The sequence below is a fragment of the Acartia tonsa genome, chromosome 8 (assembly GCF_053477335.1).
Source record: "Acartia tonsa isolate MP-2025a chromosome 8, ASM5347733v1, whole genome shotgun sequence".
Classification (NCBI taxonomy): domain Eukaryota; kingdom Metazoa; phylum Arthropoda; class Copepoda; order Calanoida; family Acartiidae; genus Acartia; species Acartia tonsa.
In genome coordinates, this window is record NC_137267.1 from 13,829,325 (window position 1) to 13,854,224 (window position 24,900).

At 32.9% G+C, this 24,900-nt stretch overlaps 2 protein-coding genes across 2 annotated transcripts; both read right to left on the minus strand.

The window, feature by feature from the left end:
- Positions 1-227: 227 nt before the first annotated feature.
- LOC145325711 (SID1 transmembrane family member 1-like) lies at positions 228-3,082 on the minus strand. Its single transcript, XM_080168664.1, has 3 exons — positions 2,930-3,082; positions 1,314-1,374; positions 228-355 (listed from the first exon to the last, which is right to left on the minus strand). The coding sequence occupies exons 1-3, from the start codon at positions 3,080-3,082 to the stop codon at positions 228-230; spliced, it is 342 nt and encodes a 113-aa protein (XP_080024790.1).
- Positions 3,083-5,693: 2,611 nt separating this feature from the next.
- LOC145325712 (uncharacterized) lies at positions 5,694-24,178 on the minus strand. The gene is made up of 15 exons (XM_080168665.1): positions 24,135-24,178; positions 22,438-22,497; positions 22,210-22,253; positions 21,699-21,762; positions 20,641-20,697; positions 19,376-19,435; positions 18,929-19,060; positions 18,012-18,112; positions 16,693-16,753; positions 16,017-16,082; positions 15,551-15,620; positions 14,893-14,972; positions 14,139-14,229; positions 6,333-6,504; positions 5,694-5,868 (listed from the first exon to the last, which is right to left on the minus strand). The coding sequence occupies exons 7-15, from the start codon at positions 19,043-19,045 to the stop codon at positions 5,694-5,696; spliced, it is 933 nt and encodes a 310-aa protein (XP_080024791.1). The 5' UTR covers positions 19,046-19,060; positions 19,376-19,435; positions 20,641-20,697; positions 21,699-21,762; positions 22,210-22,253; positions 22,438-22,497; positions 24,135-24,178.
- Between the last annotated feature and the right edge of the window lie 722 nt (positions 24,179-24,900).

The window sequence follows — 24,900 nt, forward strand, 5'->3', positions numbered from 1 at the left end:
TCTATTCTTTTATTTTGATACTAGCAGCTTCGCCCCTAGCCTCTAGCCCCACAGGACCAATAGGTATATACCCTGAAGAGTAGAATCCTATCGGTTCAGTGGTTATTCAGCTTCAGACGGACAGACATCAAGCTACTTAGTATTATAGATATGGACAAATTGTTCACACCCATGAATGAAAAATGTAAAAAGTTTCTTTCAGTAAAATTTATTAATCTAAAACATGATTAAAATATTTGTATTAATTCTCTAGGAGTATCAATATTGGCATCTTCAATAGTGAGCACAAACATATAGAGGAAGAACAGCCCAGAGGCAGATAAAAAGTGCCACAGGTCATGACTGTCAAATATACCTGAAATAATAACATCAATAAAATGTTACAAGGATTTTACAAACATATCTTCTATTCTTTCCCTCAAAGTTTCTGTCAATCACTTTTACCCCTCCAAGACACTTTATTCTTAATAATATTAGAAAAAAAGAGGGGGGGGGGGGGGGGTAGTTTATACCTGACCCTGCAAGCCTATACCTCCGGTGCTCTAAACTTGCCAGTACCCAACATAACCTAACCTAACCTGTCATAAATTAAGGAATAATCATTGCCTCCCATTTATTTATAACATTTTTTTCTGTGCTAGAATAGGAACTTTGTGAGAAACCGCCAAAAAACTTTCTGTGACCAACTCAAAGAGACAAATCAACTCAAATGTAACAGTACAGAATTCAATTAAATCATATTGGCAGTTTTGCAAGTGTATGAATAATCCTACAGTACAATATGTCAGAATAAAGCTTTTTCATTGGTCAATTTTTTGATTCCACCTTCTGTAATTGAAAAGTCAACCAATCATCAACATTTTTAAAAGGAAATTAATCAAATCATTACAGAATTCATCTTGATAGTTACATATCGCATTGTATTATGTACAGTTTTCCATGGATTAAATCCAGTTTTGCTAGCTTTGAGAGGATACAATACATGGTATAACTGTATTCTCCTGTATAACTTATTTTAATCCAGGAGAAATTCGGAGGCATACTAAACTAGTTATTTTTCGCATCTTATTGTAAAAAAAAGCTTTCCGCATATATAAAAATGTATAATTATAAGATTTAAACCAGTTTTTTAGTCCCAGATGCATAAGGCATGGACTAAAAAACTGGTTTTAATCTTAAAATTTTACATTTTCATATTTGTAGAAAACTGGACATTAATATGACGCTAGACATAATTTTTCACTTTGGCTGAGAACCCGTTCTAGTCCACCGGATATTAATCGGTTTCGAAGCCATAATGGAAAACAATTTACCTACAGTACAAGGTCTGTTGAGAACCCTGGACACTGATGGAGTGCTTCCACTTCCTCTCTCCTTTACAAATAACAATTATCAAATATCAGTAGACTTCAGGCAAGCTATACATAAGCTCGCATTAATTGAAAGATGTATCTTCCTTTTTCACAAAGAAGGTGTATTAACTTTTTTGCTTTTTATTTAAGATAGCTAGCTGGTTCTTTTAGTAAGTAGTAGATGTAAAATTTTTCATAGAATATATGCAATCGGTTTTTTTTGTAGACCTTTTATTTTTGAAGTAATTTAAGTTTTTTTTAAAAATAATTAAGTCGGTTTTAAGGTACTAAAACACAACAAAATAAAAGAAGAAAATTGCCAGTATGAACAAAAATAGTAAGATCTTTAATTTGACACCTTACTTTTAAAATTCTGTTGAGTAATCGTTGAAAAAATCTATTTTTTTAACCTCGGTTTAATAAAAACTTTAAACCTAAATATTTTCTCAAACAGACAAAAACAATATGGGTTCATTTATACCTTTAGAATCAGAAAAATATTACAAATCCATTCTAAGCAAAATTGAAAAAAAAGTAAAAACTTTAAAAAATATAAATGGCCTAAAATATTATATTTTTACAGGCATCACTTAATTTTAACTATTAAACTAGCCAATCAAAAATCTCAAAAATTGACGAATCATGAAGCTTCACCTCAAAACTTAACCAATAGAATTGACAAAAAAAAGGATAATGTTCATACAATATATACAATAGATACTACAATAAAAATAGTGATACTTACATAACATGTAAAGAATGAAAAAGTATGAACAAATTTGCTTCAGTCTGTTTATAAACTTCAAAACAATGCAGTTAAAAATGCATTATTGTTTCTTGTGTTTAAAAAATATCTGTTACAGTGTATGTACATTTGTTTAGGTTTTGTTCAAGTCAACCCTTTAAAGCCAAAAATTATGATTCTTAAAATAAACTTATATTTTTTATTATAGTTTTATAAAACTTTTTCAATTTTGCTTAGAATGGATTTGTAATATTTTTCTGATTCTAAAGGTATATATGAACCCATATTTTTTATGTCTGTTTGAGAAAATATTTAGGTTTAAAGTTTTTATTAAACCGAAGTTAAAAAAATAGATTTTTTCAATAATTACTCAACAGAATTTTAAAAGTAAGATGTCAAATTAAAGATCTTACTATTTTTGTTCATACTGGCAATTTTCTTCTTTTATTTTGTTGCGTCTTAGTACCTTAAAACCGACTTAATTATTTTTTTAAAAAACTTAAATTACTTCAAAAATAAGAGGTCTACAAAAAAACCAATTGCATATCTGAATTCTATGAAAAATTTTACATCTACTACTTACTAAAAGAACCGGCTAGCTATCTTAAATAAAAAGCAAAAAAGTTAATACACCTTCTTTAAATTAAAACCGCAAAAAGCAATGCCATATTGCTTATACTACAAAAGTTTATTTCACAGAATGCTTAGAATAAATTTCAAATTACTGCGCAATTGTTTTTCTTTTATCTAAGGTCTGTTTTATTCTTATTGCTGTGCAGGTGGTACTTATAAAAAAGTTTTCATTAATTATCAAAAATAAGCAAAGACTTACCACATTATTGAAGAAGTACAATGAAGGCCATGCGGACATATTCCCAAGTAGAAAGTAGACCCAGGTCTTTATCATAATTCTCTCATTCTTCTCTTTCTTCATAAAGAAGAAGAAGCACTTCATGGCAACATAGTAGATGAGATACATAAACATGTTCATCATGAAGATTATCAAAATAGTTTGGGATAAACCATCATCTGGGTTACTTGTCAACAAGATGTATATAGCAAAGCCGACATTTACCAAGAGAGGAACAAAGAACAACCACGAAACCTTCTTTAATTTTCGCGGGTTTTTACACAGCAGCTGTAGACTCTTTGCTGTGTGCTTCAGAGTTCCAATTATTCCTGGATTTTCTCCGTTCCAATAGACATTATAGAGAAATGTAAAGACAATACCAAGATAGATAAATGTAAACATGATGTAATAAAATGAGCTGTGGATATAATATCCCAATGTTTCTAGGATCAGTGTTATGCCAACCACTAAGAATATTGTTCTGGCTGTTTGGACGACATCTGGGTGTCGGAACTGGTAAAGTTTCAGGTAAAGCAGGATGGCAATGAAGAACATAAATGTTGTGTCAAACTGAAAGCTTTTGTCTGTTGGGCATATGTGGTAGGAGGCACTCAGAAGTCCTTTTATTAAAGAAAGTGGTTGAATGTAAAGTAATGATTTTAAAATTCAGTAGTTAAATTTATTATAAGATTAACCCTAGTCTCTGGAAGCTTTTCTTGGAGGGGGGAAATTGTAGACCTAGATGATCTGGATCTGCAAGGCAATATCTAGAATAAGCTTATGCACCTATATTTTCTAGTTTCTTTACAATTATGGGATATTTGTAAAAAAATTAGCTATTCAAAATGCTTTTTTAAGTAATAAAAATAGTTTTACCTGGATGTCTAAACAACGTTTTATTATTCCATGATGTTATTAATTAAACATTTTTGAGACACAGAATATTAGATAGAAAAGATCTTAGATTTGAATGAAACATAAAACCACTTTTTCCTTCAAGTATAAGGGCAAGTCCAAGAGAGTTAAATATTCCAAATTGTTCTGGAATTCCAAAACGTTTGTCTGTAAACCTCATTGTAAAAGTTTTGAAACATCTAAGAAATAAAATAAATGCCTTTTATTGGATTATTAATTCATTTCTATGGATTTCTTATATGACTTTATCTTATAATCTTAATTTCTTAATTTTTGTCTGTCTGTCTGTTGGTCACAATCTAAGTATGTAGTTGTATTGTCCTGTCCATTCTCATTATTATTTCACTATCTTTTTTATTTATAAAGAGAGGTAAAAAATGAAGAGGGTGTCCCTACTATTCCACCAATAATTTTAGTAAACAGAGGGGTAGTTTAGTTCCTAATAATTGGGGATTGAAGTCCCTACTTATTACATACTACTTATGTCTACACTACACTTTAGAACTTTTTAAAAAGTTGTCTTTTTAGGGTTGATTTTTCTCCAGTAGGTGAAGTTACCCTCCAAAAAATAGTTATAAACAAATACCTGTATTTATATCTTCTGTATGAAACTAGAACACTGAAAAACAACCCAAGAAAGATATATCCGATATTGCTGAAAACATTTCCATAATCCTGACACAAGGTATAACTCAATTGGTTTTTAAAATTATGTGAAGCTACTCTTTAGTTTTCCCTTTGGTCGGACAAATTTTGTTCTGATAATATAAGAACCAGGGATCTAAAGGCATGCATAAGACAATGGCTGATGAATTGATGAACATCCCCAATGATGATACACATAATTACCCATTCTGTAGATTGAAACGTTTGGAGACTTGATTTAATAAACAAACCAATAAAAATAGAATAGAAGTCCCCATAGTTGTTAAGTCAACAAATAAAAAAACATTATTATAAACTTTGGGGAATCTTCTAATGTAAATATTTAAAAAAAACTTTCAATAATTCTTTATGTAAAGAAAAGATGTGTTTACTTGACTGTTTTTTTAACTACAAATAACATTTTAAAGGATTTTTCTTTCATTTTATAGATAAGTTTAAGCTGGTGGGGAAAGTGGTAATTTATTTTGTTAAGTGATATAAAAAAGTCGGTGCTTTCCCTCTTTGTGCCTGATAACCTCAGCCCCCCTCTCCTTATTTTTAAAATAAATTTAAATATCAGGGAGGGGTTAGTTTTCTTTCTTTATATCTACTCAATTACTCAATAAAACATGAGTTATTGAGTTATAATATGTTCCTGAGTGATACCCCATGGATACTGACATTCAAAATTAAAGTAACAGATATCTCTGACATTAATTTACTAATAATTTCATTGTTTTAAAAGAGAAAATATATAGTTGAATATTTTATGATAGGTACATTGATTTTAATCTTTTAAAGTTTTATTTCATAAAATCTTAGATCCTTATGTTGACACTGCATAACAAAAATTTCACCCGAGAGTACAATATTCCCTAAACTATTTTAGGTATAGTCCCTTCCATGACAACGCCTCTAAGTCGTATTTTTACAGTAGCTTTTGATAGTTTTTTTTTAAGTTAGGCAATTGCCCCGCAGGGTAAGACTAGAAATAGGAGAAAAGTTACAGTGAAAATACGACGAAACACCCCTTAAGAGGCGTTGTCACGAAAGGGACTATACCTAAAATAGTTTAGGGAATATTGGACTCTCAGGTAAAATTTTGTTATGCTGTGTGAACATAAGGATCTAAGATTTTATAAAAAATTAAAGATTAAAATCAATGTACCTACCATAAAATATTCAACTATATATTTTTCTCTTTTTTATACAGCTTATTCAACATCTTACATATCTTATAGTAAATTATGTTCCTGTTTCCATCAACAGTTGACAAATTCTGTAGAAGAAGAACTAGTTGAATAACAGGGATAGCATAGTAGATACCCATGGTTACTATGAGCCAGGAATACTCTTTTGATCTGAAATTAATGCAATGTCTATGTGTGTGTCTCCATCTTTTTATGTCTGTCTGTAAACACTGGAACAACATTGTTCTCCATTGTAGCTTCGTATTTAGGTCCAGAGATGGTTTATAGCTATTTTGGGGGAGGGTTAAGATCACTCATAAAAAATGTACCCGCCTTTTATGTTTACCTTGTGTTTTAAAACCAAAAATAGAAAGTTGAGGTCGACTTACTCCATTGAATCTAGTGCCCCTAGAAGCCTCCAGGGTCCCAGACGCTATCTCCAAATAAAAAACACGAAGCATCTTAAAGTGCCTATAGACAAAATTACGTCAAACTATACTAATGACCATTAATAAGCCAATACATATTTTACCATTGGTAAATTAAAATATATACTGGCCTATCATTGGTCATTTGTATTGTACAATGTGATTTTGTTTTATAGGCACAATAAGCTGCTTCCCAAAAAAGATAACCTCGCTTTATTGTTGGCTGTTCTGACAGATAAATTCTTAGCATTGATGATGACATGTCTGGGAGTCTCATACTCATTCTGGAAATCACTCTCATCAGAATTTCTTCTTATTTCCACAGGTATTATTTCTTTTTCTCCAGTGATGTTTCCATTATAATTTACTGCTCCGATAACTGAAACAAATAGGGAAATGAGATATTATCTGCTGCTATTTGAGATGGACTGGCGATTTTTTTGGTGTGGAGCATCCAGTAATCTTCTTGGAATGGCCCGATGGTCAGTCATTCAGCAAAAATAAATATGTCAAAATATATACATATGTATATATAAGACATACATGTTTGTATCGGAACGCAATCCTAGCCGTTCTCGAAATCTTAATCTCAAGCCCTCCGAATGACCAACATGTGAAGTTTACAAATGTGTATTTATTACCATGAAAACAGTGAGTCTAAAACAAAAATATAAGAATTAATATCATAAAATTAATGGTTATTATTTTTGTAACATCGAGGTTGCGTGATTTCAATTTAATGAAAAATATGAAATTTATAAAAAACTTTAAATTGGCACGAATCATATTAAATATCATCAGAAATTGATAATTTTAGAATAAAATGATCAATAATATAAAGGAAAATATTCGTAAGTCAAAACTTAGCAGTTAAATGGTCTATTTATTGAAAAATTAATGTTTTAAAATTTCTTCATAAAATCATACCATTTTACACTTAATTTCAAGAATTAGAGATAAATTCTTACCACATATGATGTCAAACTAAGCAGGAAGGCTTATTTGAGATATTCCACACATCAGAGCACATGTATATTAAAGCAATACATTATTTTTATTCACTTAGCTCCTCACGTGGGACTAATCAAAGGAAAAGTGCGCGTTTTTTTTGTCCGTTTACAAGCCACGCGCCGCGCGGAGATAGTTAGGAATGCCGCGTAACACACTCATTCTCTAGGAAATTTGGTGTAAGGAAACAGGGATTAATGGGTTCGAACTTGCCAGGGAATACAAGAAAAACATACCGAAACACACCCGTCTATTCACTGGGAATCGAACACAATACCTCATCTTTGCAATATGCGTGCAGACAGTGTCCACGAAATCACAATCTCACAACACATAAACCACAAGAGTTTAAAATGTTATGGCCATAAGGCCTAAAATTAATTATGGTAACTCGCGAATACCACAATAACTCAAACCGAGTCCACTACCACATAAGGATAGGAATAAGGAATGGGAAAAGCATTCAACATTCATGAATTGCACATTTACCACTCACACATCTCATTATATCATGGCCTCATAATCTCAATTAAAATTAGAATTACAGACCATGTAATTGCAAATACATGAATTAATAATCAATAGTACCTAAACTTTGATTAGGTATCTACATAATAATAGGCAAATGATTTTTATATTAAAAATCGCATCAATAATTAAATAATCAACTCAAACTTTTTTCATCAAAAGAAAGAAAGATTAAATAATGACATTTTTTCTACTAAATCTTTTTGCTAGAAAAGAAAAGTAAAATTTCATAAAAAACTTCTCAATATTTAGCATTTTTCTCCGGCGGAAAATACTCGTGCTTACATCTAAACATTTCTCAGATAAGATAGGTAAGATCCTTAAATCTAAACATGTTTTATAAAATAGATACTTAAATCTAAATAAAATATGACTGTAAAAAATCATCAAACTTCGGAAAATTAAAATTTCATAATTTTAAATCTTCGTGAATCAAATTTGCGTAAAATTAAAAATGCAATTAATATGCAAATTAAAATTACCAAATAAAACAAAAGCTCAATATAAGAAAAGAACTTCTCTAAATGCTGAATTTGCAATTTCTCTCTGTTTTAAGAAGAAAGCAACTTATACATATTCAAACAGTCATAATTAAGGCAATTTGGGGCCTCAGTTAGAATGAACCCCTCAAGATACAAACTAACAAATCCTTTAAATATTAATAATGCCATGTTCCAGCTATCCTGTCGGACGTTATGTCTTTCCATCACAATTTTTTGATACTGCATAATTTCCAACAGGATTTCTGGCGCAGGGCTGCATCAACTGAAAATAAACATAATTAGTGATGTTTAAATCAAATCAAAAATAAAGAAATCATGAATAATTCAAGAAACTTTTCAAAATCATCAATCAAAGCAATCGAAATTAAATCAAATTATCTTATGCTTTAGTTTTGCCGTTCTGTGGTATGTCTGGCCGAGGAAACAGAGCTAAGATACACCATAGAGCGGTCTTATTAAGCTTAATTCTACGAATATCAAGAATCTACTTAATTCATCGGCGAAAAAATCTGCATTTTTTCTTTAGGTACATCAGTTCAAAGGTAAATAGTAATAATTTTAATATGCATGTAATATTAAATTATTTATGTGATTGTAATAAATTATAAAGAAATATTTAAATGATGTAAAAATCTCATTTTGTTAATTTCTTATCATATCAAATTTCAATCCAACAAGGATAAAAATGTTTATATCTGTGCAGGTACCTAGGAAATTTTCCGCGAAAAAAATCCCTGGTCCCGGAAAGACTTAAATCATTGAAAGAACTTGCGTAAACGTATAAAAAACTTAAGTTTGCATTTCAAATGAAAAAAATCTTGCATCAATTTGAAAGTTTAAACGAAATTGTATCAAAATTTGCGTTACTTATAAATCTTAAGAAATGATGAAATTACCCATTTCTTTCTTGAAAAAAATACATTGAAGCAGTATTTTAATATATGCGACAAAAATGAAGGTAGAGTTAATTTAAAATATGCATAGTTTATCTTAAATTAATTCTGTGATATTAATATAAAATAATAATCAATATTTTAATAATACCATACATCGTGTTCATTATTATAAATGCTTAAACATGAACGAAAAATATATATACCTAGGAAAATAATTGCTAAATATTTTCTCAAGGTTTAAAATTGTCCGAAATCGCTAGGTACGTATATTGCTACGAATCTCTGCTCTCGGAATGAAGAAAAAAAATCTTAACGCGTGGATTAATAGGAATCCCAGCTCCCGGAGTGAAAGAAAACTTTTGTACATGAATTGTTAAGAATCTCTGCCTCCGGAATGAAAGAAAATCTTTGATTTGCTTACAAAATTAAACAAATATCTTGATTTTTTGCGATAATCTTTTAAAATAATAATGAGGAATATTTTAAACATTATCGTAATAATATTACATGTTGTTCTTTACTTTAATGCATTATTTCATATGAGAATCTGAGAATTAACATTTTTTAAGTAAACGTGAACCATAAAAAAAAACTAGAAAAATAATTTGTAAAATCTATTTTTCTCAATTTAAAATCTGCAAATCATTTGGTATTTGATACACACAAACTTTTGCTTTTCAAATCATACTTAAAGAAACAAAATCTTTTTAAATCTGCTTTAAAAGTCTAAACAGTTTTGTAGAATATTTGTGCTTAGGTATGAACAAAAAATTAGTTGAATAATGAATACTTATTCTTTACAGAACCGATTTAGGTTCCTTTCACAAGCTCAACATATAACTTGTAATATTCTTTCTTAAAGATCATTTTCACATAAATAGTTTATGTTGTAGATTAGATATGTGTGGTTTGAATATTTTCAATGACTTTCTGGCGGCAACACCTGCCATATTTCCAACCGCCATTGGCAGGCCTCTTACCCTGCGTCGGGCGGCCAGCTTGGCAGCAACCAAGTCGATTCTTGATTCATAACACCACCAGGGCACGTAATAAAAGTGTGGCTGTCATAAAACTTAGAATCATCTACTGGCTTTTGTCCGGCCGGAACCGAAACTCCCGTCGGCTCTTGTCCGGTCGAGACCGAATTTCTTATCGGCTCTTGCCCAGCTGGAACCGAAACTCCCGTCGGCTCTTGTCCGGCTGGAACCGAATCATTCAGCGGCTCAACACCCACCGTAACAAAGTTATCAACGACTACAGTATTGTTACCAATATCATCAGGAATAACTGCAGCACAACTAACATCATTATCAGTAATAACCACGGCAACACCCGCCGTAGCCAGGTTGTCAACGGCTGCAGCACTAGCAGAACCAAAAGGTGCATCAGCAGCGTTACAAGCAGAACCAACAGGTTCAATAATAGCATCACAAGCAGCACCAACAGTCGGCTGCGGCTGAACATCTGAGCTTTCTGGTTTTAAAAACCCTATAGCTTCACTTTCCAACTCGAAATCTGAGCAGACAACATACCTACTCTTTGCTAAACCATTAGCACTAACAGCAAAATATCCAGATCCAAACAGGCTGGAGTAAAGCATGGTTTCTCCTACTGAACGTTCAGAGTAGGGAAACATCGATGGGTGCAGGTGCCCTACGAGCAAATCAACCTGCCCATTAACCAAAGTAAAATCTTCAGGTTTCATATCAAACAAAACAGCTGCCTCCACAGGATTTATGGAGCAGATCGCCTCTTCAGGACCAATGAGAGGCACTACCACAGGTTCTAACATGTGATAATTCTTGTGTCGATCAACTAAACATAACTTGACCGTCGGGAAACATTTAACTTCACCGTCAGCTAGAGAAATTCTTGCTGAACGTCCAGTAAAAGGTAACTGAAGTTTATTAACAAGTGACTGGGTTACCATTGAAGTAGTTAAACCAGTGTCCCACATGGCGTTCACTGGGACCTTCTGGCGATTAATGTCAACGACGTCCAATTGTTGTAACATTAACATTAGATTCGCCTCAGGGGAAGTACGTACTTCATAGACGGCGGCAGCCATATCAACACTCTCATGCAAAAGGTTGTTATGGGCCTGACCACAATTGTCCACTTTGCAGCCGCCTATTACATCTGCCTTCGGGCAATCCACAGATTTATGCCCTTTCTGCAAACAAGTCCAACAGCATCCAGCACTCTCCACAATACTCTTCCTGTCTGACACTGACAGGTCATGAAATTTTGGGCACTTGTAAAGTAAGTGCATATCATTACAGCCATTTACAAAACATGACTGCTTCATCTTAGATTTACCAGGTTTACCTACGGCGGTAGCGGCTGTCGCAGGGTTACCTTTCTTCTTAGAGGGGGTGTCCATATCAGTCGAACACCTCATTAAAATGGCGCCCCGCTGTTCTTCAATAATCTTCAACAGCTTTGGGACGTTTGGGACATCCATCGAGCCCAATGATAAATTGAGCTTATCTTGAAAATCACGTGGCAACTTCTTGGATAACATTTCCAGAAGTATCACAGTCAACCACTGGCTAGTGGTAACTTCATCATCTTCATCATCTTTAGTCAGCTGCTCCAGCTGGCTAACTGCACCACCAAACTCTGCTAAGACTGTCACAATCTGGTTGGAGTCCGACGGTTTAGACTTCTTCTCCCATTGGTTGAAAAGGCAGAGCATCTGACGTGTTTTAGACTTGAAACGCGCGTCAAGGTAGGCCCACTGAGATTCATGCGATTGAATCTGAATTAACTGGAGTCTAAGCTCTTTATTTTTACAGACCTTTTCACTGCTCAACAGTAACTGTAAATACGACGGGTCTTGTCCTACAGTAAGCTTTTTAAAAGTGTCTTTAAAACTTACGTAGGATGCTTCCAGGCCGTCGAAAGATGGAAGAAGACGTTCGTCGACACGATTCATATATCCTGGCGTGAACATAGAACCGGCGGCGAACTGTGGTGTGCCAAACGGTGACACAAATGGCGATGCTGTCGAGGCACCCGCCGTCGTCGTGGGTGGCTTCACAGGTTCAAGCTTAACCTCAGCCAGACGTTTCATCAAAGCAGACAAAGTGTTTATAATTGCATCAGGTAAGGGAAAGTATGGCCCTTTAATAACTTTCACAATCTTCAAACATCGATCATAAAGTTCAGCCTGATGGTTAGGCAAATTATCACCAACAACATCAACAACACTTTGAATGTCACTAAGCTCTTCTATAGCATCAAGAGCATCTTTCAAGGCACTATAGTCTTTTTGCACAGTAACTATATCAGAATAAATGTCACTAAACTCATCAAGCTCTTGGATTCTCAAACCAAGCTTGCTAAAACCGACCATGATGCTGTCAAATGTCTCGAACTTGTCATGGACAAGGATTGATTCCTTAGTGAGATGTCTAATATTAAGTTCTGAAGTATCACTGACCAACTTCATCACTCTATTTAGCTCACTGGTTAGTGCATCAACGGCTGGACGCAGCCGCTTACTCAACTGTTCACCTTTATTCTTTTTAGGACCCATAATTGTCACTAAAGTTAACTGTACTGATTATGACTATAATAATAATGTGTGGTAAGGTATCACAACCAACACATTTACAAAACTTCACAGAATGTTCTTAGTTCCATCTGTTCTGTCTTGTTTTCATTGTATCGGAACGCAATCCTAGCCGTTCTCGAAATCTTAATCTCAAGCCCTCCGAATGACCAACATGTGAAGTTTACAAATGTGTATTTATTACCATGAAAACAGTGAGTCTAAAACAAAAATATAAGAATTAATATCATAAAATTAATGGTTATTATTTTTGTAACATCGAGGTTGCGTGATTTCAATTTAATGAAAAATATGAAATTTATAAAAAACTTTAAATTGGCACGAATCATATTAAATATCATCAGAAATTGATAATTTTAGAATAAAATGATCAATAATATAAAGGAAAATATTCGTAAGTCAAAACTTAGCAGTTAAATGGTCTATTTATTGAAAAATTAATGTTTTAAAATTTCTTCATAAAATCATACCATTTTACACTTAATTTCAAGAATTAGAGATAAATTCTTACCACATATGATGTCAAACTAAGCAGGAAGGCTTATTTGAGATATTCCACACATCAGAGCACATGTATATTAAAGCAATACATTATTTTTATTCACTTAGCTCCTCACGTGGGACTAATCAAAGGAAAAGTGCGCGTTTTTTTTGTCCGTTTACAAGCCACGCGCCGCGCGGAGATAGTTAGGAATGCCGCGTAACACACTCATTCTCTAGGAAATTTGGTGTAAGGAAACAGGGATTAATGGGTTCGAACTTGCCAGGGAATACAAGAAAAACATACCGAAACAATGTTAAAGGAATGGATATAGAATATAAGTGGATATGTTTACAGAGAAAAATGTGTCTCCAATTTAGGTTGCTACCTCATTTATTAGTCAGTTCATTCATCCAATAGGGAATAAGGGATGGTGTAAAGGGTGTGGATGAGGGTTATCATTATTTTAGCCAGCTGTGAGTATCACTTTATTCGAGTACATGAAAGTCTGGTGCAACATCCAAATAATAATATATCATTTATTAAAGTTTTTTTTTTATAATTATATTCTTTAATTAAGTTAAGACCTATGCACACACACCACTTTGTCCACTTTGTCCATCCATGATTTTTCTATCTATTTTTCCATCTGTGTTTACATTTCCGACAATATTAGCTTATCTTTGTATCGTTTCTTTATAGACAACATTCAGATGAATATATTTAATTTGTTTTGCCAAAAAGCTGCACGATAAATAAAACTCAGTGTAGGTAAGTTAACAAGCAAAACAAAAAAGTCAACAATCGCAAGAAAAAGGTATAGCCAACAAGCGAAAAAAATTAAAAAGTATTTGTGTGGCAGATAAAAAGGTCGTCAATGTTATAAGTGTTGCCCCCCAACAACAGCTGGAAATCATATATAGGTTTCATGTTTTTTGTTCGAATTTATTTTGTTGTTGGTATAAGCTGCAACAATCGCAACTAAACAATTCTTGCCACTGTTTCCCTAAAAATGTCTACCTGATATTGTCGGCGTTTCATCCAGGTCTGTTGCTGAAAGATCTAGGCCGCCATTTGTAAGCCCGAGTCTTTTATGCCTTTTTAACGTCCTCTAAAATAAATATATTTCTTAAAATTTGTAATTCTTTTCCATAACTTTATCATATTTAATTTATAGAATTCAAGGATACAAGGTTTAGATAATTTAAATTACTCCAGAATTTAATGTGTAAAATGTTTTTTTTTTTTAGAGGATTGTTTGGATCTACTGCAGTTCACGGTAAAATATTGCTGGTAACGAATATTGCCAAAAATCTATGAATTTTAAAGGCTGCTAGCTGCCAAACTGCTGAACGTCCAGATCATGCCAGCACACTGTTTTAAGCGGCATAAGAAGGCCTACAAATAATCTGGAATAGCCATAAATCAATAATGCATAATTATCTCGCAGTGCAGAGAAATGCGCGAAAAAGGCCTAATTTACGCGTTTTTTCTTCAGTGAAGCTTTCCCTGTGCATCATTGGATCTTGGCTATTTCAGATTATTTGTAGGCCTTTTTATACTGCTTAAAATGGTGTGCGGGTATGATCTGCACGTTCAGCCGTTTGGCAGCTAGCAGCCTTTAAAATTCATAGATTTTTGGCAATATTCGTTACCAGCAATATTTTACCGTGAACTGCAGTAGATCCGATTGTTTTAAAGATTTCTTGATTAGTTTATTCAAGCAAAAATAATATAAAAAAACAGAAATTCAAAGATGCCCCATTCTCCGTACCTCCATGTTTAATTGTGCAGCATCAAAATTTCCAATAAGTTCTATATTGCATCTTTCTCCATAGTATATCATAAACATTCCTAAAAACAAGGATGACAACATAAAAGCAAAGATCAACAAAATTAATAAAAACAAATTATTTTTTATTCTCTGAAATCAGAAATCATAAAGCAAAGTTTGATATCAATATGACGTTTAAACATGCAGAAATGAACGATCTGGGGTAGGACGGACCTTCCCTATTTGTAGAGATCTGTACTTTCAAATCATACTATTAGCAAAAACGCAATACAACAAATAACAAAAAATTACTCTTTTTAAATTACAAGTGAGATTTCAATAGGAATCAAATTTATTGTCTATTTTTTGGACGAGGTGTTGGGCTAAGATTCGAAGACATCACAAAACCAACAATACGCAGATACAGACAATCTATTGTGTGTTCCTTAATATCTTGCTAACCGCTAGACCGATTAGTATGGTTCTCTTTTACTGTGAAGTTTCAAATGGATCCAGAAAAGGTTTATAACTGTTTTGTATAACTGCCCCCCCCCCCCTCATAAAAAAAACATATTTTCTTTTTAAAACCAAAATTGTAAGTAAAGGGTTGACATACTCTTCCCCTATCTCTTCCCACAATTGACCCTAGAAGTAATACCTATAGCACAGGTAACCACATACAAACAGACAGTGATTAGAGTTGAAGCTATTCTGTCATCAGCTATGTCCTATCAAATCAGGTATATAAGGAACATCATGTTAGTTATCCTATCATATAAAGTAGGTGGGGCTTTTTGTCTCAAGCTTATGATCTCAATAACAACTGAACTGAAAGAGTTCTCCCCTTGATGGAAGCTTTAACTAGGTAGTTTTAAACCATTCTATTTGCAGATAAAATTTCTTAGGATAGTTTTATGCTATTTTTAGTCTTTCTCTGCCACTTCGAATAAAGATCCCCTATTTTTTTTTTTTTTTTTTTTTTTTTTTTTTTACAGTAACAAATATGATAAATTAAAGATGAATTAAATGTTTTAACTTTCTTTCTATCTTGGTAAAGAATACTTTATCTACCTCTACATCCCTGATAATTTATAACATGTATATGAATATTCCTATATGCCTGCCTGAACAACAATACTGAAATCAGACACTGTCCTCAATTCTCTTCTTCCACGCATTATCTCATCGTGCTGCACAAAAAAAACAATTATCAATAATTTCTTGTAATTTAAGAAATCATTAATGGATAGATTTTTTCTTTCCCTTCCACCCTAAAGACCTTCCTTTTTTAAGGGGGGGGGGGAGGAAATCACCCCTTAACACTCTAACTTAGATGTCTCTGACCTCCCCTCTCAAGAAAAGACTAATTAATAGCGATAAATGCAATGCCAGAACAAGTTTAAGGGAAAGTCCATTGTACACAATCAAAGCTCGAAAAAATGCGACGTGTGACGTCAATAGATCCATCTCTTTTTAGGGGGTTTTCTTTCCCACTTCTTCTTATCGTCTCTTTCTTTTATGACGTCAAACGGCTCATTTTTTTCCGGACACTTTGTCAAGCTTCTCCACAATCTCTCTGATTATCATTCATTCATTCATTTTTCAAATCATAGGCAATTCACTAACAGGGTCTAAATTTGTACAGTTCATGGGTTTTCTTGAGTTTTACAAATATGCAAAATGATGATATTTTAAAACAAAAATAAATAAACTTTTTAAAGCAGTATTTTATTGGTTTTGAGTTGTACTTTTAAAACTTGTGTAAAACTCTTTGGCTATGACTTTTCATATTTAATTTACCGGTTGTGTAGAGCATTCTTCATAGTCTAATCCAAGAATATAGATATTTACTCCATCATATCTAAAGATCAAATACATATTATTTTGGCAATGCAACTTATCTATGCAATGTACGTACACAGGAGAAAGGGAATGTGATTCTGACAAACAATTCTAAGTGAAAATTTCCCCTTGACCCCATTTCCTTTATTCTCCCTTCTTATCCATTTCCCTTTCAGTTACACAAAAAAAATAAGTTTTACTCCAAATTTACTCAAATAAAATATCTATTTTTAGGCAATTTCAAATGGAATTAATTTTCTGAAAAGCAGCCCCTGGTACATACACAAATCTTTTCATATACAATCTTTAAAAATAATATAACATTATGTTTAATCTTTGAAAACACAATTTCAAGCAGCTTTGCTGATATTAGACATATCATCTTGTTTTCGTAAAACCTATTATAACTTAACAATAATTTAGGTAAAAAATATAATAGAACATTGAACTTTAAACCAAAATGGTACCAAAAGTTCTACCATTTGATGACTCAAAACTTTGAGTACTATTATTAGTAGCGAAGCTACTCTATAATTCAAAATGTCCGTCCGTCCGTCTGAGACAGAAAGGGGGAAACGTGATTTTCTCGGCTTCTATAAAAGATAGAGATTATTTCCAGGGATTAATTATGTTAACAGTCTTAACATTTTCACCAAGTTTCATTAAGATTCGTCAGTTGGTTGGGGTGCTAGATAAATTCCTACATTTTTAAGTATTTATGATTTTCTCAACTCCTATTCAACACAGATAGCTGAAATTTTCAGGGATCGAATACTTCCATATTATGCATAATTTTATCGAGATTTGCTTATTAGTTGGGGTGCTAGTTCAATTCCTAGATTTTTGGTTTTCATGATTTTCTTTACTCCTATTTGAGATAGGTGGCTGATATGTTCAAGGATTAAATAAGTTCACAATTTACATATCCGAACAAAGTTTCATTAATATTTTCTAATTTGCTGAGGTGCTAGATCAATTCCTAGATTTTCACGTTATAATTCATATAAGGTGTTGGATTTTTTAGTTTAATGTTTTTTTTTTATGAAACTGCAATAAATTAAATTTTTTTCCGGATATCCATCCATAATTTTTGAGCTTCGCTACTTATAGATGTTGTCATCCTTCTTTAATATTGATTAGTTGTACAAACCAGCAGTTTCCAAACTTATCAATCAATGATTTACATCCCAACAAGGTGTCAAGTTAGTTTATCATAATCGAGGATGTAAATCAATTTATCGAATGTTATCTTATTCCTCAATTAAAATTGTACTAACCCGTATTCAGGTTTTTGATCCCTGCTGATGAGCATTACTCCTTTCTCCAGCATTGTTTCATAATCTGAAGGCTTGCCGGTCTTCAGGTGACTTTCCATGTCCTGAAGAATATAAATACTTAATAGAATAAATTTGACAACGATCGCTTTCCCCCCCAGCAATAGTGTAAAAGCTTCCACTCGTTGTCCGAGAGGTTAAGGGTTCAAATCGGATTTTAAACGGCTCCATAACGGATGTTAGTGATTTTCCAAATATGGAGCACGGAGACCCCCCACTCCCCTTATTTAATAAAAAAATTTAAATATTGGTGAGGGCAGTTTTTTTTTCATAAAACATACAACACAAAACAATAACCTCCTCCTTTTTTCTAATCAATTTCAACATAAGCTGGGGGTGGGGGGGGGGGGGGGGTTTATGTGCTCAACTCTGCACTTTGAAGGCATATCCATAATGTTATTATGTTACTATATCAGACGACTGAAAAGAATACTATTGGTAAGAGAATGACTATAAAGTCAAAGACAAATAATGATTCAATACCGCCTGGGAGCCCTTCAATGTTCACCATCTTAAGTGTGGGTGCTTTTAAAGTACCCTCGTAATTATTGATAACCCATCCAGGGGCGTCCAAGATTTTTTATTTGGGGGGGGGGGGTAATTACCCCTTCACCCCTCCCCCTTGAACGTCCTTGAACCCAACCCCCTTATTTTTAAACAAATTGAAGATGAGGTATTGGAGTTAGTTTTTCATTGGTTTGTTTTTTGCTATAGGTCAGGTAAGGTTAGGTTATACTGGATTTTGGTTAGCCCCACATGGTTAAGCCCCCGTAGAGTCTAGACAGAGGTACCCCCACTCTTGTACTTGATTTATCTAAAAATAAGGGGTAGGGGCACTGTGTGTGATTAGCTGATTATACCTGTAAAAATGGAAAAGGACAGTCCGTAGCTGGATGAACAGCCACTAGGTTGCAGTCTGGACTTCTGTTGTTATTGTTCAGCATTAACAAGACCTCATATGGACTGGGGGAGCTCATATTGTAGTAAAATACCTAAAAATTGAAATACATTTTTTATGAAATGTCTATGTTTTTATTGTATGTGTTTGTTTTTGCTAAATTTGTGAGAGAATATTGGTTGTTTAAGAGTATCATACTTGTCTGAGGGTTGCCAGTATTACAGAGACACCAACAAATCTAACTTGTAGAATATATTTGCTTCCAAACAGAAGCAGCTTATAGTGCTTTTATAAAATTACGTCATACAATACAAATGACCAATGATAGGCAGTATACATTTCACTTGACCAATATATGACGACATTTTCTTATAGGAACTCTGAGCTGTTCTTATTAGTATTTTTTCACCTGAGATTCTGTAGTTGACACGGTAATATTGCCCACTCTTTCATTCAAACTAAGTTCATACTAAAAAAGATTCAAACTTTTATTCATTTAATCTATAATACAAAGTAGAACGATGTCTGTCTGTTTGTTTGTGTGTTTGTGTGTTTGTGTGTTTGTGTGTTTGTCTGTTTGTAGCGAAGGATCTCGCTAACCGCTAAACCGATCGGGTTCTCCTTTACAGGGTAGCTTCTCATAGTTCCCGGGAAGGTTTTTAACTATTTTGGGGGAGGGTACCACCACCCTCCCTAGAGAAATTAAATTTTTTAAAAATAACTCAATTTTAGAAAGAGAGTTCAACGAAAAACAAACATCAAACGTAAATTTTTTTTACTTTTTCTTTTAAAATCTAAAATAAGAAATTGAATTACTAAATTCGACTCTCTCCTCCTCAAGTGCCCCTAGAGGCCTCTAGGGGCGTAGCCGCTAGTACATATATAACACATTATCCTTATAATAAAGTAACAGGATGTTTGTGTGTCTGTGTGTCTGTGTGTTTGTGTGTTTGTACCGAAGGATCTCGCTAACCGCTGAACCGATCGGGTTCTCCTTAACAGGGTATATTCTCATATGTCCCGGGAAGGTTTATAACTATTTTGGGGGAGGGTACCACCACCCTCCCTAGAGAAATTAAATTTTTAAAAAATATCTCAATTTTAGAAAGAGAGTTCAACGAAAAACAAACATCAAACGTAATTTTTTTTACTTTTTCTTTTAAAATCTAAAATAAGAAATTGAATTATTAAATTCGACTCTCTCCTCCTCAAGTGCCCCTAGAGGCCTCTAGGGGCGTAGCCGCTAGTACATATATAAGTTAGCAGGGAGTAATTGGACTGTAAATTACACTGGTACCCAGAGTTTAATAACTTTGTTATCTTACTTTCATGAAATTGGGATTGGTTATTTCCAAAATAGTAGTGTCTAAAATTTTCAACGAATAATTTTAATCTATAGTGTGATAATTTTGATTATCATCATTGTGGATAGATTTTTTGCTTGACACTTATTTTTTGAGTGACATCCAACACTCTGGAGATCCTAAATGTGGATGAATCACATTCAAGATTATTAACTAAAGTAATCATTAACTGTTTGTTAACATATTCTAATATTATACCATTTGAATTAAGTTCCGAAATGATAAAAAAATAAAGTTTTGGTGAAATAAAAAAAACATTTACAATAATCATTGGTTCTTTTTTTCATTTCAAAAGTGGTTTTAGTTTCACCTGAATGATGTAAATTTCTGTAGTAAATTCAATGACTGACTGGCTATGAGTTGCAAACTAAAGAAAAAGTACTTATATATATATGGATAATTAGCGTTTTACCACAAAGCACCCAGTTGAGCACTGAGGACCCCCCCTCCTCCTTATTTTAAAATAATTTAAATTAGGGCGCTGAGTAGTTTTTGTTTGTTTGTTTATTACTTGAGGTCAGGATGGTTATATTGGGTACTAGGTAGCTCTGCAGGGTTAGGCCCACCCTCAGGTGTTTGGCATAGAAAAATACTGTAGGGGGTATCAGTGATCATCCGGCACTTTATATAAATTTTCTCTATAATCTATAATACAAATTAGTACGATATCTGTTTGACCAATTTAAACATATCCTATTGCTTAAGATGCTTCACAATAAGTTTAGAATTATTGTTGAGTAGATTAATTCATATGATGACAAAATAAATTAAATTATTAATAAATATGTTAATTAACAATAATCTTTTTTTTAAATTAGTGCAACTACTCTATATTATCCAATATTCGTCTGTTACCTTCTTCTGCTGAGTTTAGAAATATTGTTCTTTAGAATAATTGAACTTTAAGCATTGATAGTTATCAGTTATAACAACTTGGTCAAAATATTCAATATTAATTTGGAAACGACAAAACACCCCCATTTTTTGTCAAAAACACAGTAGCTGTATTTTTGCTAGTGGTAAAGTGGCAGCACCCATGCTTCGCTTATATAAATATGTTATACCTTAATAGATAAAGAATACGTGGATATTGTTAGAGATTCTCGAATACCCCGATAAAAAGTTTATCCCTGCTGGCGAATATAACATACCCCACATTCATCCCCTTTACCTTATCCCTTCCCCTTTTACTGGATGGACGAACTGACCAATAAATGAGGACCATTGTAATACAATACAAATTACCAATGATAGGCCAGTATACATTTATATTGACCAATGGTAAAATATATATTGGCTTATTATTATGGTCATTTGTTTTGTATGATGTCATTTTTAATAAGGCACTATAAGCTGCTTCAATTATACCTGCAAAGTAATAATATCTTCTTGTGAGTGGGGGCACAACGTTCTGCTGATAACACTAGCATTCCTGATAAAACCAAGTTTCAAAATACGACGACAATTATATTATGGTTCAATTGGGACCTTTTTAAGCTTTGGAAATAAGATTCAAATTGTCTAGTAGTAGCTATCCTTTTTTTGTTAAAAATATATGACAATCTAAATTAAATATATGATTTTATTCCTTGCCTTTTTCACAAGTGGCCAGTTGAGAACTAATACCCCCCCCCCCCTATTTTTGGAATAAACTCAAAATAAAGGAAGGCTAAGTTTTTCTGGATATCTAACCTGACCTAAAGTACTAAACATACAAACAAAAAAATTAAAAACTCCCTACCTTACTGTAGATTTATTTTAAAATAGTAAAAAAGGAACAAAGAAACTAATTCTGTTGATCAGTTTGTTGTTAACTATGTATTTAAAAAAAATGAATATATAATTTCTATGGTTTAACACCAATTAAAAACACATATACCTGGATTTTTGCGGAGGTAACTGAATCAGACTTGAATGATCAGACTAAAAAGTTAAAAAGACAAATTTTAAAACAAATTACTAGTTTCTCGCTCTGAAAAAAAAAATCTGTATTTTAAATTTCTCAATAATTTCCCAATAATTGCCTGCTGATCACTTTTTAAATAGTCATCGTTCTTGCAGTTTGTGAGATATTGAGGGTCAAACAGACATACAAAAAATATTTTACCTGTTCAATATAAATATTGAGTGGAGTCTTTTCATCTGGGTTATTTGTAGTAGTTCGTAGCTATAAAAATTTTTGAATAAAAGTATTTTAAAAAATCCTTTTTCAAGTTTTTAAATTACCAAAATTACGGCGGTTTCCCTAAAAGCGCGTAGTTGAAGATATATATTTGGCCTCTACGGGTTTTAATAGGTAATAGGTAAAACTAGTATTAATCCTAAAATTTTTAATTTACCATCAGCGGATTGCTGTCTATAATACGATGCGATAAATAACTTTTTTAAAGCAATGCACGTGATTCATTCATTTAACAAACTAACCCAAATAAAACACGTATTAATAAAACAAGGATGACAACATCCATAAACAGTGATGCAAAAAAATATGGATGGACAAACGGGAAAAGTTAGTTACACAGCAAATGTTTAGTTGTCATAAAACAGGAAAAGAAAGAGAGAATATAATATAGATATAGATTAGGGTGGGTCGATTTGCAAGCTTTTTTGGATTTTCACATTACTACACATTGGCAAGGGTTACTGGGCCAATATAAAACCCTGTGAAACTTGAAAGGGGTCTTGTAATCGGGGCGCGAGGGGGGTATAAAATGTGCTCACCTCCTTATAAAACCAAAAATTTAAATTCCTTCAAACACAGGCATGTTGCATATCAAAATGACTGCATTGAAATGCTGATTACAAATCTAAAACCGTTTTGAAAAATATTGATTCAGTCTGAAATGATCTTCAAATAACCTACCAAAATAAACGGTTTTGACTAAATCAGCTGTTTTAGGTACTTTAAGATCTAATTCGAACTAGGGGCAATATTTATAAAAAATAGTTTTCAGATTTGTAATCAGCATTTCAATGCGGTCATTTTGATATGCAAAATGCCTGTGTTTGAAGGAATTTCAATTTTTTGTTTTATAAGGGGGCGGGCACATTTTATACCCCCCACGCGCCCGTTGTTATTAGATCATAAAACCCCTTTCAAGTTTCACAGGGTTTTATTTTGGCCCAGTAACCCTTTTGCCAATGTGTAGTAATATGAAAATCCAAAATCGACCCACCCTAGTATAGATACAATGAAATTATGAATCATCACCAAAGATTTAATTTCACCTATAGTGTTACGGACGGAATAACGGACAGACAATTATGGAGTTACTTTGCTACTAAAAAAGGAAGTGATTTTAATTGTAAAGCAAATACCACAAACGTATATAAACTGCTGATTAATGACTCACGAAAAAAATTAGAAAGGCATTTTATTAATAGTTACACTGTTATAGAAATAGCAATGGACAAAACAAGGATGGCAACATCCACAAAAGTGAAGGGCATCCAAACAAACTTTAGGATAAACTTTGATATATTTTGGGCAAAGTAGACAGATCCATAGTGATCTATTCATGGTTACCCGGGCAGAACTGATTAGGATTTAGGTTGTTTATTGTTATAGTAACTTTAATTGTATATTATATTTTTTTTTGATTTTATGACTTTTTTTGTTTAATTTTTATGCCCAAATAAATATGTTTATGTTTATAAAACTTCGCTTATAAAGATATACTTACATATTTTTAATCATGAATTGGCTGTAACAATGCACAATCAAAGAGATTTGGGGGGGTTCCTGTACCTTTAGATTTTTGGTACATTACTTCAATACTTGGAACAATAAATAATGATAAATACCTGAATAGCTTTACCCTTGGCAAGCTCAACTGCAACACTAATTTTGTTATATAAATTTATTTAAAAACAGTATGCATCAATAAAAACTGAACTAATCAGAGAGTAACACGTTTGTGTGCTTATTGTTTAAGATCAGGTTAGGTTATATTAGGTACTGGGTACCCGTAAGGGTTCGGGTGCAGCAGGTAAAAGCTCCGCAGGGTGAGGTCAGCCCGTAAAATATTTTTCTACTTATTTTAATTTTCTTAAATAAAGAGGGGATGGGGGTCGGAGGGGTTCAGTTCTCCACAGACATTGTCAAGGAAAGCACCGAATATAATAATAAAAATTTAAAAAAATTAATATTAAGTTCAATTTAACAAGTCTCCTTTTAATTATCTTCTATGCAATATCAGAAAAACGATGTTAAAGGATAAAATGAGAAGAATGAGAAATAAAGAAGTTTGATACTTTTAGGTTTAGATAAAATTATTTACTGCGTAAACCATACAATCCTATTATTTAAAGTAATAAGCTTTTTTTTGTCTAGTGCGAAGGATCTCACTAACCGTTGAACTGATATGGTCTCCTTTACAGGGAAGGTTTTTAAATATTATTGAGGAGGGTAACTCTACCCTCCCAAAAATATTGATTTTACTTTTTCTTAAAATTTAAATTGAAAATGGGGGGATGTTCAACTTTCTCCCCTCCCACCTTGAGTGTCCCTAGAGGCTTCTAGAAGGCGTAGCCGCTTGTACAATTTAAAATACTACTACAGTCTGATGCA

Excerpts from the sequence above, each read along its gene's own strand:
- LOC145325711 (XM_080168664.1), bottom strand. The coding sequence starts at position 3,082 with ATGTTTATGTATCTCATCTACTATGTTGCCATGAAGTGCTTCTTCTTC. Across the intron at positions 1,375-2,929 it reads TGTACTTCTTCAATAATGTG|GAGAGAGGAAGTGGAAGCAC; the intron begins GTAAGTCTTTGC and ends TTATTTGTAAAG. Across the intron at positions 356-1,313 it reads CAACAGACCTTGTACTGTAG|GTATATTTGACAGTCATGAC; the intron begins GTAAATTGTTTT and ends TTATTATTTCAG.
- LOC145325712 (XM_080168665.1), bottom strand. The coding sequence starts at position 19,045 with ATGAGCTCCCCCAGTCCATATGAGGTCTTGTTAATGCTGAACAATAAC. Across the intron at positions 16,754-18,011 it reads GATCAAAAACCTGAATACGG|ATATGATGGAGTAAATATCT; the intron begins GTTAGTACAATT and ends TTTGATCTTTAG. Across the intron at positions 14,973-15,550 it reads TGTGGTTACCTGTGCTATAG|GAATGTTTATGATATACTAT; the intron begins GTATTACTTCTA and ends CCTTGTTTTTAG.